This window comes from Pleurodeles waltl, chromosome 3_1 (genome assembly GCF_031143425.1).
Source record: "Pleurodeles waltl isolate 20211129_DDA chromosome 3_1, aPleWal1.hap1.20221129, whole genome shotgun sequence".
Lineage (NCBI taxonomy): Eukaryota > Metazoa > Chordata > Amphibia > Caudata > Salamandridae > Pleurodeles > Pleurodeles waltl.
This window is the reverse complement of record NC_090440.1, coordinates 1,945,740,136-1,945,761,938: the sequence shown is the minus strand read 5'-3', so window position 1 is coordinate 1,945,761,938 and position 21,803 is coordinate 1,945,740,136. Positions and strand designations below refer to the sequence as shown.

General features: G+C 45.7%; 1 protein-coding gene across 1 annotated transcript in view; it reads right to left on the bottom strand.

Moving 5' to 3' along the window:
- TAOK1 (TAO kinase 1) overlaps window positions 1-21,803 on the bottom strand; it is a 959,977-nt gene that overhangs the window by 235,433 nt on the left and 702,741 nt on the right. Inside the window, exon 14 of the mRNA XM_069226237.1 lies at window positions 14,203-14,439. Within this exon, the coding sequence (XP_069082338.1) occupies window positions 14,203-14,439 (237 nt within the window). The remainder of the gene's footprint in view (window positions 1-14,202; window positions 14,440-21,803) is intronic.

Genomic DNA, 21,803 nt, shown 5'->3' with positions numbered 1-21,803 from the left:
CAGGGACCAATAGGGCTAGGAATGTGCCCCACTCCCCAAAGGGAGTGGACAAAAGAAGGGTGTAGCCACCATCAGGGACAGCAGCCATTGTCTACTTCCCTCTGACCCCTGTAAAGCCCCTAAATCTTGTATTTAAGGGCTTCCCTGAACCCCACTCACTTGATTCCACATGACGTGACAAGAAGAAGGACTGCTTAGCTGAAAACTCCCAGCAGAGAAGGAGGAAGACGACAACTGCTTTGGTCCCAGCCCTTCCGGCCTGTCTCCTGCTTCAAAGAACTTGGAAAAGAACAGCAAAGCATCCAGCAGGGCCAGCGACCTCTGCCAAGCTCCAGAGGACTGCCCTGCACTGAAAAGGACCAAGAACTCCCAAGGACAGCGGCCCTGTCCAAGAAGAACCAACAACCAAGTACTTCAAGCCTCACTCCAAATGCATGAGTCCTGACCACTCTGCACCCGACGACCACGGGCGATGTCCAGGTGGTTCACCCAGCTACAGAGGATCCCCAGGCGATTTCAAGCAAATTCCCACCCTGGGTTGACCTCTCTGCGACAACGCCTGCAGAGGGAATCCCAAAGACCACCCTGACCGCGAAGCTTCGGACGAAGATTTCCAACGCTTAAAGACCCACCGCCCCCAGGCCGTAGAGAACACGACCAGCGGTGCATCAACGTTCAGCAGGCGTCCCTCCTCCCTGTCCACCCGGTGGTCTACCCGAGATGACCCCCTGGACATCGCCTGCAGCCTCTGAGTGAACTCCGTGGTCCCCCCGCAGCATTGGGAGCCCGACATCCTGTTTGCACCCTACACCCGGCCACCCCTGTGCCGCTGAGGGTGTGTGTTTGGTGCCTACTTGTCCCCCCCTGTAAGGAAATGCCTCCTTGGCATGGTTACCCCCTGACTTTTTGCCTTTGCTGATGCTAAGTTATGACCTGAAAGTGTGCTGGGACCCTGCTAACCAGGACTCAGCACCAGTGTTCTTTCCCTAAACTGTACCTTTGTCTCCACAATTGGCACAAACCTGGCAATTAGGTAAGTCCCTTGTAACTGGTACCCCTGGTACCAAGGGCCCTGATGCCAGGGAAGGTCTCTAAGGCCTGAAGCATGTCTTATGCCACCCTGGGGACCCCTCACTCAGCACATGCACACTGCCTCACAGCTTGTGTGTGCTGGTGGGGAGACAATGACTACGTCGACATGGCACTCCCCTCAGAGTGCCATGCCAACCTCACACTGCCTGTGGCATAGGTAAGTCACCCCTCTAGCAGGTCTTACAGCCCTAAGGCAGGGTGTACTATACCACAGGTGAGGGCATAGGTGTATGAGCACTATGCCCCTACAGTGTCTAAGACATTGTAAGTGCAGGGTAGCCATAAGAGTATATGGTCTGGGAGTTTGTCAAACACGAACTCCACAGTTCCATAATGGCTACACTGAAAACTGGGAACTTTTGTATCAAACTTCTCAGCATAATAAATACACATTGATGCCAGTGTGCAATTTATTGTAAAACACACCCAGAGGGCATCTTAGAGACGCCCCCTGAAAACATACCCGACTTCCAGTGTAAGCTGACTAGTTTTTTGCCAGCCTGCCACACACCAGACATGTTGCTGGCCACATGGGAGAGTGCCTTTGTTACTCTGTGGCCAGGAACAAAGCCTGTACTGGGTGGAGGTGCTTTTCACCTCCCCCTGCAGGAACTGTAACACCTGGCAGTGAGCTTCAAAGGCTCACCCCTTTTATTGCAGTGCCACAGGGCATCCCAGCTAGTGGAGATGCCCGCCCCTCCGCCACTGCCCCCACTTTTGGCGGCAAGGCTGGAGGAGATAATTAGAAAAACAAGGAGGAGTCACCCACCAGTCAGGACAGCCCCTAAGGTGTCCTGAGCTGAGGTGACCCTTACTTTTAGAAATCCTCCATCTTGTGAGTGGAGGATTCCCCCAATAGAATTAGGGATGTGCCCCCCTCCCCACAGGGAGGAGGCACAAAGAGGGTGTAGCCACCCTCCAGGACAGTAGCCATTGACTGTTGAAACTGGTCTTAATACTGATAGGGAACTAGAGTTCTTTTTGGGTGATTAATTATACAAATTTTTGACTGTTTATATATTAGTTTATATGTAATATTCGGCTTGAACGTCTTGTAACCAGAATGTGGCTTGAATTTGGACATATGAACAATTTGGATCAAAGATCGCTCAACAATTAAACATTTTTCATCAAATACCGTGGACTAATTGCTTTAATAAGCGTAACCGAAAGTTGGTTGTAATCTGTTAATTTGAATAATCATGGACTACTGATGTTACAGTTTTCTTCCCTTTGTTCTATACTCATAATATTGTTTTGGGTTACTTTATTACATTTATGTACTTGAGGAGACTTTGATGGATAGTATCATCTTTACATTACGAGTTGTGTAAATATTTGTTATCAGTGTTTTTCTAGGGGTCACCCCATTGTGCAATGTATCAGTAGCCATTGGCTACTGCCCTCCCAGACCTAAACACACCCCTAAATTCAGTATGTAGGGGCTCCCCAGAACCTAGGAAACTAGATTCCTGCAACCTTAACAAGAAGAAGGACTGCTGACCTGAAGCCCTGCAGAGAAGACGGAGACGACAACTGCTCTGGCCCCAGCCCTACCAGCCTGTCTCCCTACTTCAAAGAAAACTGCAACAGCGACGCATCCAACAGGGACCAGCGACCTCTGAAGCCTCAGAGGACTGCCCTGCAACCAAGGACCAAGAAACTCCCGTGAACAGCAGCCCTGTTCAACAACCTGCAACTTTCTTGCAACAAAGAAACAACTTTAAAGACTTCAAGTTTCCGGCCGGAAGCGTGAGACTTTCTACTCTGTACCCGACGCCCCCCCCGGCTCGACCTGCGGAAAACAAACACTTCAGGGAGGACTCCCCGGCGACTGTGAGCCCGTGAGTAACCAGAAACGACCCCCCTGGGCCCCCACAGCGACGCCTGCAGAGGAAATCCAGTAGTTCCCCCTGACCGCGACAATCGGTATAAGGGACCCGATGCCTTGAACCAAAATTGCACATGCAGCCCCCAGGACCTGAAGGAACGACCCCCAGGCGACCCTCTGCCTAGCCCAGGTGGTGGCTGTCCCAAGGAGCCCCCCCTGTGCCTGCCTGCATCGTTGAAGAGACCCCCGGGTCTCCCCATAACTTCCTATCTAAAACCGCGACGCCTGTTTGCACACTGCACACAGCCGCCCCTGTGCCGCTGAGGGTGTACTTTCTGTGTCTTCTTGTGTCCCCCCCCGGTGCCCTACAAAACCCCCCTGATCTGCCCCCCGAGGACGCAAGTACTTACCTGCAGGAAGACTGGAACCGGGGCACCCCTGTTCTCCATAGAAGCCTATGTGTTTTGGGCACCTCTTTGACCTCTGCACCTGACCGGTCCAGAGCTGCTGGTGTGGTGACTTTCGGGTTGCCTTGAACCCCCAACGGTGGGCTACCTATGCCCCAACTTTGAGACTTGTAAGTGTTTTACTTACCTGCAAAACTAACCTTCACTTACCTCCCCCAGGAACTGTTGATTTTTGCATTATGTCCACTTTTAAAATAGCTTATTGCCATTTTTACAAAAACTGTACATGCTAATGTGTTCATTCAAAGTTCCTAGAGTATCTAAGTGAAATACCTTTCATTTGAAGTATTACTTGTAAATCTTGAACCTGTGGTTCTTAAAATAAACTGAGAAGATAGTGTGCACAGAGTCCAAGGGTTCCCCTTAGAGGTTGATAGTTGCAAAATTAGATAATACTAATGCTCTATTTTGTTGTAGTGTGGTCGAGAGGTAGGCTTATCAGAGGGCAGTGTTAAGCATTTGTTGTACACACACAGGCAATAAATGATAACACATACTCAAAGACTTAACTACAGGCCAATAGGTTTTTATATAGAAAAATATTATTTTCTTAATTTATTTTAGAACCACAAGATTCAGACTTTAGGTAAGTACATAAATTGTAAGATACTTCACACAGGTAAGTATGGAACTTTGAATTTAAACAGTAATGTACAGAGTTTTGGCAAAAATGGCAATAAGCTATTTTAAAAGTGGACACTGCAAAAAACAACAGTTCCTGGGGAGGCAAGTAATAGTTCTGTTCTCAGGTAAGTAAAGCACTTACAAGTTCAGTCTCCTGGGCATAGGCAGCCCACCGTTGTGGGTTCTAGTTAACCCCAAACACCCAGCACCAGTAACACAAGGCCGGCCAGGTGCAGAGGTCAAAGTGGGGCCCAAATAACATAGGCGCCTACGGAGAACAGGGGTGCGCCGGTTCCAGTCTGCTAGCAGGTAAGTACCTGCGTCCTCGGGGAGCAGACCAGGGGGGTTTTGTATAGCACTGGGACACACACACACACAAAATACACCCTCAGTGGCACAGGGGTGGCCGGGTGCAGTGTGCAAAGTTAGTGTCGGGTGTTGCGTTGAAAGCAATGGAGTGACCCGGGTGTCACTCTGCCGAGGCAGGCAGGGCACAGGGGGGCTTCTCGGGCAGCCACCGACTGGGCTAGGATGAGGGCCGACTGCTAATCACTCCTGCACCTGTGCATCTCTGCTCCAAATCCCCAAATCCCCTTCAAGAGTAAACCAACCCAGCCTCTGCACTCCTTCAAACAAATATCACAAGGTGAATTTATGGATTTGGTCAAAGCCAAGCAGGCCTTCTAGCTGCCTTTCTGACCCTTGTCCACCATTGTCCACCACGTTCTTTTATCTGCTTCTGCTACCACACCTGTGAGAAGAATCATCAATAACTCTAACTACAGGAACTTTTCCTTAAACCTGAAAAAGGCCATTATTCAAGAAAACAAACCTGGACCCGCATGACTCCAACAACTACAGAGCAATTACAAATGGACCTTTCCTGGGAAAACTGACAGAAAGGAAAGCATTCGCCCAGATGTCACAATTCACTGAAGAAAACGCCATACTTCAGACTACCAAACTGGATTCCGCCTAGGAAGAGGCACTGAATCTGCACACTTAGCAATGTGGGATGATCTTAAAACGACAGTCAACCGCAATGGAGTTGCTGCACTACTTCTCTTGTACCTCTCAGCTGCCTTTGATACTGTTGACCATGACACCCTGATTCAAAGACTCAACGAAGCCGACATAGAAGGAACTGCTCTCAACTGGATTACATCCTACCGTCCCTACAGAACTAATGTGTATTCTCCCCCCTTCTCGTCCAAACCCTTCCTCACAAAAGCAGGGGTCTCTAAAGGATCAATCACCTCACCTATGTGTTTCAACATCTACAAGATGTCATTACCAGAACTGATCAATGATTTTCAACTCACATGCTACAACTATACAGATGATACACAAATACTCCTTAATTTGGAATGCCCCAAAGACATTGAAAATTCACAAATCTTCAGTTGCCTCCGAGCCGTTGATCAGCGGATGACTTGGAGCCATCTCAAGCTGAATGCTTCCAAAATGGAAATGCTCACATGTGCAACTGGGACAATTAGGACCCACTATGTGCCTGACCTGACTATCTGGACCACCTTCTCAGGTATCTAAGGAAGTTAAAATCCTTTCTCTCTTGTACTGCCGTAACTGGATTATGCCAATAGCCTCTACCATGGATCACCTCTGTCTATTATGAAAAAACTACAACTTATTCAAAACTCAGCTGCCAGGATACTATTACATATAAAGCCACAAGACCACATCGCCCCTGCCTTGAGAGCACTACACTGGTTAACGGTTGCCATAAGATCCACCTTCAAGCTGCTTTATATCATCCACAAAGGACCACTTTTCATCAGAAACAAAACAACCAAATGCATTCAACAAAGAAACTTCCCCTTGAGATTGGCATTGCGCCTTAAAACACCACCAGACAAGAAAAAGACAATAGGAGGAACATCCTTCTCTGTTCAAGCAGCCAAACTATGGAATTTGTTACCCCCAAATATAAGATCTACGTATAACTTTCTTGTCTTCAGAAGACTACTCTAGGGTTGGCTCTTTCCTTCATAACCACCATATCCAAACAGCAATGGACTGCACATGCCTGTGTTGATAAATATGTATAATCTGATTATGTGTATGAATTAGATGTGTATAGTTTAAGACATATGTATAGTTACTATTTAATAATAAAATATACACATACTCTTTAAGCCTGTTTAACAAATGTATATTTACTCACGGTTAAATGTATATATGTGTGTTTGCGTGTGTGCATGTATGTATATATGTGTGTGTATATATATATGTGTGTGTGTGTGTGTTTGTATATTATTCTATGCTTAACATGTTCATAGGTCATTGCATAGCTCCTAGATAAGTTATTTTAGATACTTATGAATCCATGCTTTCGTTTTTATATCACAATGAGCAAATGTTTTCTTAACTATTTTTACTGCAAGCATTTCATTATTGAAAAATCGAGGAAAGATATATGAATGATAGAACAGTACACTTATAAATTAACATCAAAGATTGCAAATCTTGAAGGTCTATTTTTATACAACTTTACATCTCATATTATACCCATTATTATATTCCTTACACATACATTCCTTTACTATGTATTTACATATCTATTACTCTAGTCCTACTGCAATAGAGAAAAAAAGAAAAAAAAGAAAAATAAATAAAAAGTAAAATATAAAAGAAAAATGTATTCTCTTAAGCTTTACTGTCTCCCCATCGCCCTATGTCCCTATCTATCTATCCTCCATCCCCACTCTGACGCATCCCAGACCCATTCTACTACTTTGATCTCCAAAATAACCCTGCTTAAGCTTTTCCCTCCTCTACCGCATCTAGCTCACCCAAACCTGTTTACTTCTATGATCTCCCAAACAACCCTACTAAATTCTACCTCATTTCTTTGACTCATCCACAGCCCCTTTAACTACTATGATATCCCTAACCCTCTTCCCTCCTCCATCTCTCCTTTAGTTATCCCAAGCCTCATCCTATTACTATAAACTCTCAATTAACATGTCTGGATTCTTCCCTCCTCTATCCCTCTATTACTCTAGTCAATCCAACTAACAAACTCACATATCCTCTGCTCAAATTAACTCAGACTAATACTGTACTCATATTTCCCTACACTAATCCACCACTAATTCCTCTTGGGTTCTGGAGTAGCGTGCTAATCGCCGAAAAGCACTTTGATGCCTCGTCCGGGGTAGTAAACGCTATATAATGAAAATGTCACTTACCCAGTGTACATCTGTCCGTGGCATCAGTAGCAGTAGATTCGCATGTTTTGCAATAGCTCGCCATCTGGTGTTGGGCCGGAGTGTTACAAGTTGTTTTTCTTCGAAGAAGTCTTTCGAGTCACGGACCGAGTGACTCCTCCTTTTGTCTCCATTGCGCATGGGCGTCGACTCCATCTTCGATTGTTTTTCCCCGCAGAGGGTGAGGTAGGAGTTGAATTGTAGTAATAGTGCCCATGCAATGGAGTGACTAAGTATGCACCTATTTAAGGTTGAGATGATACATATACAAATAGTTGAAGGTAACTTCCAAACTGCTACAGGCTCCCTGGGAGGCGGGTGGGCACATGCGAATCTACTGCGACTGATGCCACGAACAGATGTACACTGGGTAAGTGACATTTTCAGTTCGATGGCATCTGTCGCTGTAGATACGCATGTTTTGCATAGACTAGTAAGCAGTTATCTCCCCAAAAGCGGTGGATCAGCCTGTAGGAGTGGAAGTAGTCTGAAATAATGTTCTTAATACGGCTTGACCTACTGTGGCTTGTTGTGCGGATAACACGTCTACACAGTAGTGCTTGGTGAATGTGTGAGGCGTAGACCATGTGGCTGCCTTACATATTTCTTGCATTGGGATGTTTCCTAGAAAGGGCATGGTAGCACCTTTCTTTCTGGTTGAGTGTGCCCTTGGTGTAATGGGCAGCTGTCGTTTAGCTTTAAGGTAGCAGATTTGGATGCATTTAACTATCCATCTGGCTATACCTTGTTTTGATATTGGGTTTCCTGCATGAGGTTTTTGAAATGCAATAAATAGTTGTTTAGTCTTTCTGATGTTCTTTGTTCTGTCAATGAAATACATCAATGCTCTTTTGACATCTAATGTATGTAGTGCCCTTTCAGCTACGGTATCTGGCTGTGGAAAGAACACTGGAAGTTCCACTGTTTGATTTAGATGGAACAGTGAAATAACCTTTGGCAAAAATTTAGGATTGGTCCTTAGGACGACCTTATTCTTGTGTAGTTGTATAAAAGGTTCCTGTATTGTAAACGCCTGAATCTCGCTTACTCTTCTTAGGGAAGTAATGGCGATGAGAAATGCCACCTTCCAGGTTAGGAACTGTATTTCGCATGGGTTCAAAAGGTGGACCCATAAGTCTAGTTAGGACAACATTTAGGTTCCATGAAGGAACAGGTGGTGTTCTTGGTGGTATAATTCTCCTAAGGCCCTCCATGAATGCTTTAATGACTGGTATCTTATATAGGGAAGTTGAATAGGTAGTCTGCAGGTATGCAGATATTGCTGCAAGGTGTATTTTAAAGGAAGAGAAAGCCAGGTTAGATTTTTGTAAGTGAAGCAAGTAACCCACTACATGTTCTGGAGTTGTGTGTAATGGTTGTATTTGATTAATATGGCAGTAGCAAACAAACCTCTTCCATTTACTTGCATAGCAGTGCCTGGTGGATGGCCTTCTGGCTTGTTTTATGACTTCCATACATTCTTGGGTAAGTTGTAAGTGCCCGAATTCTAGGATTTCAGGAGCCAGATTGCTAGATTCAGCGATGCTGGATCTGGGTGTCTGATCTTTTGGTTGTGTTGTGTCAACAGATCTGGCCTGTTGGGCAATTTGATGCACTACTGATAGGTCTAGCAGCGTTGTGTACCAGGGTTGCCTTGCCCAAGTTGGTGCTATTAATATGAGTTTGAGTTTGTTTTGACTGAGTTTGTTTACCAGGTAAGGAAGGAGAGGGAGAGGAGGAAAAGCGTAAGCAAATATCCTTGACCAGTTCATCCATAGGGCATTGCCTTGGGACTGTTTGTGTGGGTATCTGGATGCGAAGTTTTGGCATTTTGCTTTCTCCTTTGTCGCAAACAAGTCTATCTGAGGTGTTCCCCAGAGTTTGAAATAAGTGTTCAGAATTTGGGGGTGAATTTCCCTTTCGTGGACCTGTTGGTGATCTCAAGAGAGATTGTCTGCGAGTTGATTTTGGATCCCTGGTATAAATTGTGCTATTAGGCGAATTTGGTTGTGAATTGCCCAACGCCAAATCTTTTGTGCTAGCAGGCTTAACTGCGTGGAGTGCGTCCCCCCTTGCTTGTTTAGATAATACATTGTTGTCATGTTGTCTGTTTTGACGAGAATGTATTTGTGAACTATTATTGGTTGGAAAGCTTTTAGTGCTTGAAAAACTGCTAGAAGTTCTAGGTGATTTATATGCAGTTTTGTTTGATGTACGTTCCATTGTCCTTGTATGCTGTGTTGATCGAGGTGTGCTTTCCACCCTGTCATGGAAGCATCTGTTGTTATTACGTATTGTGGCACTGGGTCTTGGAAAGGCCGCCCTTTGTTTAAATTTATGTTGTTCCACCACAGAAGCGAGAGGTAAGTTTGGCGGTCTATTAACACCAGATCTAGAAGATGACCCTGTGCTTGAGACCACTGTGATGCTAGGCACTGTTGTAAGGGCCTCATGTGCAGTCTTGCGTTTGGGACAATGGCTATGCATGAAGACATCATGCCTAGGAGTTGTAGTACCATCTTTGCTTGTATCCTTTGTGTTGGATACATGCGTTGTATGATGGTGTTGAAATTTTGAATTCTTTGTGGACTTGGAGTGGCTACTCCTTTTGATGTGTCTATTATGGCTCCTAGGTATTGTTGTACCTTGCGCGGCAGAATTTTGGATTTTGTGAAGTTGACGGTGAACCCTAGTTTGAAGAGGGTTTGTATGATATGATTTGTGTGATTTGAGCACTCTATTAACGAATGGGCCTTGATTAGCCAGTCGTCTAGATATGGGAACACATGTATTTGCTGCCTTCTTATGTGTGCAGCGACTACCGCTAGACATTTGGTAAAGACTCTTGGTGCGGTTGTTAATCCGAAAGGCAGTACCTTGAATTGGTAATGTATTCCCTTGAATACAAACCTTAGGTATTTCCTGTGCGATGGGTGTATTGGTATATGGAAATAAGCATCCTTGAGGTCTAAAGTTGCCATGTAGTCGTGTAGTTTTAGCAATGGCAATACTTCTTGTAGTGTGACCATGTGAAAGTGGTCTGATTTGATGAAAGTGTTCACTACTCTGAGGTCTAGGATTGGTCTCAGCGTTTTGTCCTTCTTTGGTATCAGAAAGTACAGTGAGTAAACTCCTGTGTTTATTTGTGTGTTTGGCACTAATTCGATTGCATTCTTTTGCAATACTGCCTGCACTTCTATCTCCAGGAGATTGGAATGATGTTTTGTCAAATTTTGTGCTTTTGGTGGTATGTTTGGAGGGAATTGTAGAAATTCTATGCAATAACCATGTTGGATAATTGCTAGAACCCAAGTGTCTGTAGTGATTTCCTCCCATGCTTTGTAATAATGACTTATTCTTCCCCCCACTGGTGTTGTGTGGAGGGGGTGAGTGACATGTGAGTCACTGTTTAGTAGTAGGGGTTTTGGGGCTCTGAAATGTTCCTCTATTCCTAGGGAATTGCCCTCCTCTATATTGTCCCCGAAAACCTCCTCTATACTGTCCCTGGTAACTGGACGGTGTTGCTTGTGAGGTGCTGGCTTGTGTGCTTTGACCCCGAAACCCCCCTCTAAAGGGTGTTTTACGGAATGTGCTGTAATTCCCTCTGCTCTGCGGGGAGTAGAGTGCGCCCATGGCTTTGGCAGTGTCCGTATCTTTTTTGAGTTTCTCAATCGCTGTGTCCACTTCTGGACCGAACAGTTCTTTTTCGTTAAAAGGCATATTGAGAACTGCTTGTTGAATCTCTGGTTTAAATCCAGACGTTCGGAGCCATGCATGCCTTCTGATAGTTACAGATGTATTAATTGTCCGTGCAGCTGTATCTGCAGCGTCCATGGAGGAGCGGATCTGGTTGTTGGAAATGGTCTGTCCCTCCTCAACCACTTGTTTTGCCCTATTTTGTAAGTCCTTGGGCAGATGTTCAATGAGATGTTGCATCTCGTCCCAATGGGCTCTGTCATAGCGCGCAAGTAGTGCCTGGGAGTTCGCGATGCGCCACTGGTTTGCAGCTTGTGCTGCGACTCTCTTACCAGCTGCATCGAACTTGCGGCTTTCTTTATCTGGGGGTGGTGCATCTCCAGATGTGTGGGAGTTGGCCCTTTTCCTAGCTGCTCCTACAACGACAGAGTCTGGTGGCAGCTGTGTAGTGATGAAAACCGGGTCTGTAGGAGGCGCCTTATACTTTTTTTCCACCCTTGGTGTGATTGCCCTACTTTTGACCGGCTCCTTAAAGATTTCTTTTGTGTGCCGGAGCATACCAGGGAGCATAGGCAGGCTTTGGTATGAGCTGTGGGTGGAGGAGAGTGTGTTGAATAAAAAATCATCCTCAACCTGTTCTGAGTGGAGGCTTATGTTGTGAAATTGTGCTGCTCTAGCCACCACTTGAGAATACGCGGTGCTGTCCTCTGGTGGAGATGGCTTCGTAGGGTATGCCTCCGGACTGTTATCGGACACTGGGGCGTCGTATAGGTCCCATGCGTCTTGATCTTGGTCACCCTGGCTTATGGTGGTGTGAGCTGGGGAGTGTGATGGAGTTTGTGCTGGTGAGACGTTAATCACGGGCGGAGGAGAGGGTGGTGGGGTAACTCTTTTCACCACTTTTGGTTGTGGTGTCTGTTCAGTTTGGAACTCCAACCTTCTCTTTCTTCTAATAGGGGGAAGGGTGCTTATTTTTCCTGTCCCCTGCTGTATGAAAATACGCTTTTGCGTATGGTCCACATCAGTTGATTGTAGCTCTTCCTCAAACCTATGCTTTTGCATTTGGGAGGTTAGCGAGTGCTCTTCTGTATAAGAGCCTGAAGCTGGGTCGGTTGCAGTTTGTTTCGGGACCGAAACCCTGTCTGCGTCCTTTTTCGGCTCCGAGGTGACTTTTTTCATTTTCGGGGCCGAAACCTGTCGGCGCCGATCTTCTTCGGGGCCGCTGTCTCGGCGTCGAGCCGTGTCTACACCGGCATCTCGGTGTCGATGCTTGTCTCCAGCACTTTCTCGGTCCCGAGAAGGCTGCGTGCCGGTGTCTCGACCGGAGTCGGACGATCTCGGCACTGTTTGGGCCTTTTTCGGTGCCGACGGTCGGTCACCGAATTTATGGGTGGAGCCATGGCCTGGTGGCAGTGGCGTCCCCTGGGCCTTGTAAATCTTCCGCTGAGTGGTTTTCGACGTCTTACTCACGGTTTGTGTATCGTCGAATCCTTCGGAGTCTGAGTCTTGGATCGAGAAGGTACCTTCCTCTTCTTGTTCCTCGAACTCTCGGTGGGCTGTCGGCGCGGACGCCATCTGAAGTCTTCTGGCTCGACGGTCTCGGAGTGTTTTTCGGGACCGGAACGCACGACAGGCCTCGCAGGTGTCTTCACTGTGCTCAGGTGACAGGCACAGGTTACAGACCAAGTGTTGGTCTGTATAGGGGTATTTATTGTGGCATTTGGTGCAGAAACGGAACGGGGTCCGTTCCATCGGCGTTCTTCAGCACGCGGTCGGGCCGACCAGGCCCCGACGGGGGATCGAAAAAACTACCCACGAAGGGCACCGGAGCTCTTCGATCCTTCGACGCGGTGTTGAATCTAACTACGCCGATCCCGAACGCAACAATACCGACAAAAATCTTCCGAAATTAGCTATCTTTCCGTTCCGAAACTCGGAGCGACAGGAACACGTCCGAACCCGATGGCGGAAAAAAAACAATCGAAGATGGAGTCGACGCCCATGCGCAATGGAGACAAAAGGAGGAGTCACTCGGTCCCGTGACTCGAAAGACGACTTCGAAGAAAAACAACTTGTAACACTCCGGCCCAACACCAGATGGCGAGCTATTGCAAAACATGCGTATCTACAGCGACAGATGCCATCGAACATACAATTACAAAGTCTAGGGAGAATTCAGGTAGGGAATCTGCAGCTAGAAGTCTCTATCAGATAAGATACACAGGTTTTTATATTTCTCTCAGGCCTCCACTGGAAACCAGTCTATGGATCTGCATGTGGTGGGCACATTGTGCATTTCCTTTCAGACTTGTTAGACATATATAAACATGTTTTCTTCATATCTGGGGAAGTCAATCTATATATTTGGTGATCTCCATATAAAGACCATAACGTAGTCCATTTACTACAGGAACGATAACCAGTTTAAGAAGGTGTTAAACGTGTTTTCTTCATATCTGGGGAAGTCAATCTATATATTTGGTGATCTCCATATGAAGACCATAACGTAGCCCATTTACTACGGGAAGGATAACCAGTTTAAGAAGGTGCTATTGAATCAAACGCATCACTTTAAACACAGGGAAAACATATGATATTTCTAGTTGTGTAATCAACCTGAAAGTTTGCAGACAGTCTATCTAGCCAATACACAATACTGGCTATACAGACAGTAAAGATTTGCAAAATCATGGACTGATGCTCACATAGTTGCCTGGAGCATTGGGATAATTTGCACAAATATCCAAGAGTCACAACAGGATTGCAGGATCTCATAATCCCAGGACTGTTATTCCATTACTTAGTTGGGTAGAATTTGTTTCATTTACAACTCAATGTCACAAAGTTAAAGACGGACAACTTGTAAAACAAAATTCCTGTAGCCATCACAGATCTGAGTGTTGTTGGCAAAGGATAAACTTCAGTCTGTGGTGCATTGCAATAGTTATATATTAAAGAAAGTTGGTGAGAGGACTAATGTATTATTGGACTTCTTTTCTAGAGAATTTATGGTGTCCATATGAAGGCAACTGTACAAACAGCAGTGATTTCCATCGATTGATAGATGAAGATAAGGTGTACAGGTTATGCCTAGAACTAGAGGAAAAACATCTATGTAAAAGTAACTTAAAACTCTAGACAGAAGGTAAACACTTGACATCGTAAAATTTCATAAGCAGACAATTTGTGCAAGCACAATACTAGAGTGTCAAGAGTTAACCTTTGACACTTAAAATTGCTGCAAAAAAGCAGGGATTCCTACCTCCTTCTCTATGGCTGCCTGGTGTTTCTTAACAAGTTTCTCCATCTCAGCTGCAAAATTATTACGTTGTGTTTCTAGGTCTTTGTCCAGACGAAGACGGTGTTCATCCATCTCTGCTTTTAGTTTATTCTCCAAAGCCATCAGCTGCTTTTGGTGCTGCCTTCGCATGCGTTTGTAACCAGACATCTGCTCACGTTGCTCAGAGTCCTGCTCATGTTCCTGAATTTGTCTTGTCACCTGCAGAAATAAAAAATTCTAATGTTTTGTTCCCCACCTTAAACCAAAACATCATTTTGCTTGACAAATACCACTTACAATAGCATCTTGCTCACATTGCTCATTTACTGGTGGAATTAATGAACTGCTGATATCCAAAGTACTTTATACAGAAAGCAAAACTAAGTTTTTCTAAATAACTAATAAACAAGTTATTTATCTTCAGTGATTCCGTTGTAGAGACTAATAACAGATTACTCCCCTTTTGAATATTCCCCAGGCATTAGACTGAATCCAGAAATGTTTGAGCAGTACCTGTGTGGGCCTATGTAGGTGCCACTTCCTCAAGCTGACATCAGTTGCTTTAGAGGTTTTCCACACTACGAGATGCAGCGCCCAACAGCAAATTGGCTTTGAACAGTGTGTAGATCCAAGTCTTGGGAAACTATTAATGGATAGAGCTTGGTTCACATAACAGGGAAGATGGAAGGGTTGGGGGGGGGGGGGGGACATGAAGCTAGCTACTTAAGTAACTTGTTCTGTTACAGACTTCTAACCGCAGAGTCCTCATCTTTTGACTAGTTATTAGGGCAGTACCTATTAGGAAGTGGGTCTCTGAACCAGTTTAAATCAAGAAGAACTGAGTGGGCAAAAACTCCCTCTCAGCAAAACTGGCTGTACAGACAGTAATGATTTGTGAACTCATGGACTAATGCCCATATAGTTGCCTGGCAGATATCCTGAGCTTTGTACCAATGAAGTGGTATCAGCCTTGACACTGGTGCAATAAGCTCACAGTCAATCTGGAGGCTACTTTTCTAGCAAATGAAAAGCAGATCTTGATGCAGAGCAAGATTCAGCAGGATATGGCCTGTTTCTACACAGTCTTGCTATTTTCACTCCTGCAAAGTCAACAAAGAGCTGATCGTCCATCTGGAGTCTCTGGAAGAATCAATGTAAAAGCTTGGGTGTCCTTCTAGGGTAAAAGTGATGGAGCCTCACATCCTCTCGAAAGGGGTGAGGGGAAGTGTAGAATGACAGCAGCGTGATGATTGGACCAGTGGTGAATGGTGTCACATCCTTCGGTAAGAAGGATGCTCATGTCTGCGTGTTGGAGACCATTCAAAAACAAATCACAACCAGTGATTTAGATAATGAGGGCTGGTCTGGCAACCATAAAAAGGCCAAAAGAACTGAAAGATAACCCTTAATGGTGCACAAAGCAGAGCCTAGCCAGGCAAGAGACAAACCAAACAACAGAATGTCAGATAACCTAGGCTGGATAGGGTCAATCTGGCGTGTACCACACAAAACCACAAATTTGTCCCAACAAAAGGCTTATACAATTTTTGTCAAAGGATGCTTAGCTACCTAGATGACATCAACCACCTCCAAAGGAAGATGAAAGATGTTCAGCTGTCGTCGCTGTATCTCCATGCATGACGGTGGAGGCTGAACGCCCAGGTGCAGAACAATGTCCCATTGTTTGGACATCATATCCTCCCACAGGGGCAGCCTTATTGAATGAGAGATGCTCAGCTCTGTCCAATGCCAACAGTGTCAAATTCGGGGCCACTAGGCTGACTTGGGCCTTGTCATTCCTGATCCTTCTTCAGAACTCAGGGCAGGAGAGGTATCAACAGAAAGGTGTACTGAAGTCCACTCGGGGTCTGCTGCTCTCCCAACTGTGGTGCAGTAACTGCCACTGTATATCTCTCACAGTCTCCTCAAGATCTGATGTGGAGCCCACTGAGACATGAGATCCCCTTGTAGAGTTTGCATACGCCACTCTGGCACACTTGACCAACAGTATATGCAGGAAGCCGTCAGTCACATTAGCCTCAGAGTTGATCTCACTGAAATCCAGGACAAAGGCTGGGGATCATAGCTTGAATGCCCTGGACTTTCCTTTCCAGGAGAAAGGCACAAAACTGAACAGTGTACAGAATGGCTCTGATGAAGGGGAGCAGCTGAGGAGGAGTCAGGTATTCCTTTGGCACATTTATGGTGAATCCAAAGATGGCAGGAGGTTCGCCATAGGCTGGAAGTGGCTGATGACTGTCAGGGGCAGGTTGGGGAAGACTGGAACGCTCTAAAAGGAAGCTCGTTCTGCATATAATACACCAAAGTAAGGTATAGTGTTGCACAGAGTCCAGTGGATCCCCAGAAGCTTTACAGAGGCTAAAGTAGATAATACTAATGCTCTCTTTTGTGGTAGTGTGGTTGAGCAGTTATGCTTATCAGACGTTAGTCCTAAGCATTTGTTGTGTACACACAGTCAAGAAATGAGGCACACACTCAATGACTAACTCCAGGCCAATGCTTTATGCATCAAAAAATATACTTTGTTATTTCTAGAACCAAAAGGATCTTTTTTTGCAGGTAAGTACAGTTTCAAGAACGTATCACTTTCAAGTATCAAATGCACTTTGTAATTCACTGTTAAAACAGTTTTCAGGTAAGTAATACTTTTCAATATCAAAAGTAGACTTAGTGCAATTTTCATTGAAGGCAATGCAGTCCTAGAGGAGAAAAGTACCTACACAGTTTACAGACAGGTACTAGACTTACCGTCCCAGTCTTTGGGGGTTAAGGTGTCCACAGGGCAAAGTTTAAGAAGACACCAAGGGGCACCATCAGCAACCCATGGCCGGCCGGGTGCAGAGGTCAAAGTTGGTGTTGGGTGCCCAATGGAATCCTATGGAGACTGCGCGTGCGCAAAACAGAACGGTTTGCAGGTAAGTACCTGCGGGTTGGCTCAAGGGCCCAAGGGGGTTTAGATGAGCACCTGGCGAAGGGATGGGGCAGGGGGGCAGAGGTAAACACCAAACACACACCCTCAGCGCCACAGGGGTGGCTGAGTGCAGGGTGCAAACACAGTGAGTAACTCTAGGTTCACAAAGAGGCTGCAGGCTTGGTGCAGGGGGTCAGCTGAAGGTGACCGATGGGTGGACAGGTAAGTTGAGGCTCCTTTGGACATCGATGGACCGTCGGCTGGGTTCTCCAAGGCCAGGGAGCTGCTGGGGCTGGGGTACATTTATGCATCGGGTATCTTCACCAGATCTGGTCACTGGAGGTCCTATGGATTCAGGCTGCAAGGCATTGTGGCCAGGAGGGGTCAATCCAGGGTGGACTTGAGGTCGCAGGTCTCGAAAAATCACAAAATTGTTATTAGACCTGCAGGTCGAGAAACTTGAATTATTTACTCAACCATAACTGAAATGTACTTGATCCGTAAACGGGTCTCAAATTTTGTGATCCTAGTCAAATATTTGAGTTTACAGAGTTGCCTTTTTCTTCATTGTCACATATGAGTGCACCTTTAAATATGTAAGCTCAGCGTTTCTGCTTTACAAAAATCTTCTTTGTTTGATTGAATAGACTGAATGTTTGCTCCATGTATCAAAAGAATTAAGCCCACATTTAGGGAACACAAGATCATTACTTGCCTCTTAGTTTACTAATAGAATGGCCATCAGGGCAGGAGTGTTCCTCAGTTTATGTTTAAACACTAATTTTTTTATAAATATATTACTAAACAATTATGTGATTGTACACTGTCATTTACAGTCAGAACATTTTCAAGAAATGCTGCAAAACCTTCCCGCTAACTTGCAGCTTTACTGATAAAACTATATAATTTATTGACAATCTGTGAAAATCGGGTTTCAGAAAACATATTTATTCTTTACACATAACCAAGTGAAGTGTTCATCTATTAAAATATTTGCCTTCATCACACAGAAGTAAAAACAATGGGCTTTCACAACTACTTAAATATATTTTGGAAATGTTTGGACTTAGCTATTTAAATGTTGTGTGTTAGCAAAAACCTGACAAAATCCTGGAACTCTGCAATGAGAAGGAAAATTAATTGTAAGACAAACTGACTTTTGACCTGTCTCTGAACACAGAGCAAATGTGACAAAAAGAAGATTTAATTCCTTCTAAAATTTCTGACTGAGCAGAACACTTGTTCTTTGTCAACTCTCCAGAAGGGGCGAGTAGGTCCTAAAATATAGCTTGACCTGATAAATTATGACTTGCCAAAGCACGTGGTCAAGTGAATGTTTTGAGGCCTGGGTCGGGATCGCCTGGGGACTCTCTCTGGTTAGGTGGGTCACATAGACTCGGGCCGTGGGCGTCCAGTGCAGAGTGGGCACAACTTGAGGATCTGGAGGGCTCTGGAGTGCTTGCTGGAGGTTTCTTCGTGGACAGGGCCACTGTTCTCAGGAGTTCGTGCTTCTTACGTATGCAGGTAGTCCTCTCGGGATTTGCAGAGGTCGCTGGTCCTGCAGGATGAGTCGCCTTTTTGTAGGAGTCTTGAAGCTGCAGACAAGCTGGTAGAACTGGGATCAAGTCAGTTGTCGTGCTGAGTCTTCTCTGCTGGTGCAGCTCTTCAGTCCTTCTTCTTTGAGGTCACCAGGAATCTGAAGAGCTAGGTTCAGGGGTGCCCCTAAATATTAGATTTAGGGGCATTACAGCATTACAGGGGTCAGAGGGCAGTACCCTGAGGGTAGCTACACCCTTCTGTGCCCACTCTTATTGGGGAGAGGGGCACATACCTAGCTATTGGCTATCTCTCTCAAATACAAGATGGAGGATTCTGCCAGGAGGGGTTCACCTCAGCTCTTAGCACCCAGGGTTGGTCCCAGATGGGGTGGACACTCCTCTGGGTGTTTACTAATTTCCCCGTCGGACCGGACACCAAAAGCAGGGCTTGGTTTTGGGGGGAGGGGGCATCTTCACTAGCTGGAGTGCTCTGAGGCAGCCGAACAAGAGGCAGGAGCCTTTGAGCCTCACCACCAAGTGTTGCTGTTCCTGCGGGGAGGGGGTTGGTGAAGCACCTCCACCCAGAGCAGCTTTGTCCCTGACTCCCAAGAGCACAAAGGCACTCACCCCATGGGGTCAGAAACTTGTCTGGTGGTGGCAGGCTGGCACAGACCGGTCAGCCGCACACTAGAGAGATGGATGAATTACAGGGGACATCTCCAAAGTGCATTTTTCAATAAATCCAACACTGGCATCAGTGTGGTTTTATTGAGCTGCGAAGTTTGATTCCAAACTTCCCAGTCTTCAGTGAAGCCATCATGGAGCTGCAAACTTCGTAATAAAACTCCTAGCCTGTGTACTCAATATGGCTACACTGCACTTACAAGGTCTAAGAATGGACTCTATCTGTAGGAGTATATTGCTCATGCACCTATGCCCTGATCTGTGATCTAGCACACCCTGCCTTGGAGTTGTAAAGCCTGCAAGGCGGGTGACATACCTATGCCAAAGGCAGTGTTTTGTAGGCATGGCACCCAGGGAGGGATGCCTTGTCTACTTTACCTTTTCCTCCCCACCAACACACAATCTGCAGTGGCAGTGTGTGTTTGGTCAGGGGGCCCTTAGAGTGAAATAATATATGCTGCAGCCCTTAGGGACCCTCCCTGGTTACCGGGCCCTTAGTACCACTGGTACCTTTTACAAGGGCCTTAGCTGTGTGCCAGAGGCAACTGTACATTTTAGGGAATGAACACAGGTGCTGGGGCCTTGTTAGCAGGATCCCAGAACACACTCAGACAAGTTAGAATTAGATATCAGGAAATAAGTGGGGTGGGATCATGCCTAAAGGGGCACTTTACTACACCATCGACCTTGAAGGTCTTCTGCTACCACCACCATCACTTTTATAAACAAGTGAGGTGTGCTTGTGAGATGTGCACAGAAAAATTAAATGCTCCTTTCCCACCATAAACCGCAACAAGTTACTTACCTTCGGTAACGCTTTTTCTGGTGGATACACTAGCTACCTGTGGATTCCTCACCTTATGAATTCGTCCATGCGCCAGCATCCGGCGGAAAGTCTTCTTACTAGCTGTCCACGTCGACGAGGACGTCATAATGGCACGGCTCCACGTGACCCCATCTGACGTCACCGTGCCAATAAGAGGTCCTCGTCGGCATGCTGACGTCAGTTTCACCTAATTTTTTTCATGCCTTTGAGGCGAACAGGTGAGAACCGACCCATAAAAAAACGTAAAGAAAAATACATATACACAAGAACATTTCCCAATAATGCATATATTCACATGAAATATCAGAATATTCGAATATTAAATTACACCCATAAATATATATATATATATATATATATATATACACATACACATAAACAAATATAAACCTTTTGCAAGATATCTGTGCAATCAGGCAGGCAACGGGGAGGTGGGAGGGACCGTGAGGAATCCACAGGTAGCTAGTGTATCCACCAGAAAAAGCGTTACCGAAGGTAAGTAACTTGTTCTTCTGATGCATACAACTACCTGTGGATTCCTCACCTAATGAATAGAGTCCCAAAGCCGTACCGCACTCAGTGGTGGGTGCCCGCCTGATTACACTAAGAAATCTTGCAATACCGAGCGAGCAAAAAGACCGTTGCGAATGTATGGAGGGACGCCCAAGTTGCTGCCTTACAAATGTCCACTAATGGAACTCCTCTCGCTAGGGCCGAAGTGGCCGACTTAGCCCTAGTAGAAAGGGCCCTGATACCCTCAGGGGGAACTTTCTTCGCCAGAGAGTAACAAACTTTTATACACAGGATGACCCACCTGGAGATTGTTCGTTTCTGGACCGCTCTGCCCTTCCACTGTCCAACATACCCTACGAACAGCTGATCATCCAGACGAACGTCTTTTGTCCTCTCCAGTTAGAAACTCAGAGCCCTCTTAGGTTCCAATCGATGGAGCCTCTCTTCATCCTTAGAGGGGTGAGGAGGAGGGTAGAAGTCTGACCCATATGAAAAGGAGTGACAACTTTTGGCAGAAAAGCTGCCCTGGTTTTCAACACCACTTTATCAGGGAAAAACATGGTAAATGGAGGTTTAACAGAAAGGGCTTGAAGTTCCCCAACCCTTCTAGCAGAAGTAATCGCAATCAAGAAAACAGTCTTTAGGACTAAGTATCTTAACGGGAATGAATGCATAGGTTCGAAAGGCGAACCCATCAGAAATGTCAGTACCAGATTCAGGTCCCACTGAGGCATGTGAAAGGGCGTGGGAGGAAACCTATTAACTAAACCCTTAATGAACCTATTTACAATCGGAGATTTAAATAAAGAAGGCTGGTCCGGAAGGCAAAGAAAAGCTGACAGAGCCGCCAAATAGCCTTTAACTGTAGCTACCGCTCAGCCTTTCTTTGCTAAATCAAGAGCAAACAAAAGAACATCTGAAAGGTGGGCCTTTAAGGGATCTTTTTGATTCTCTCCGCACCAAACCACAAATTTTGCCCACCTACCGGCATAAATGGATTTAGTGGAGTGTCGCCTGGACGATAGAATAACATCCACTATATCCGGTGGGAGAGAAAGGGAACTCAGGTTGCCCCGTTCAATCCCTAGGC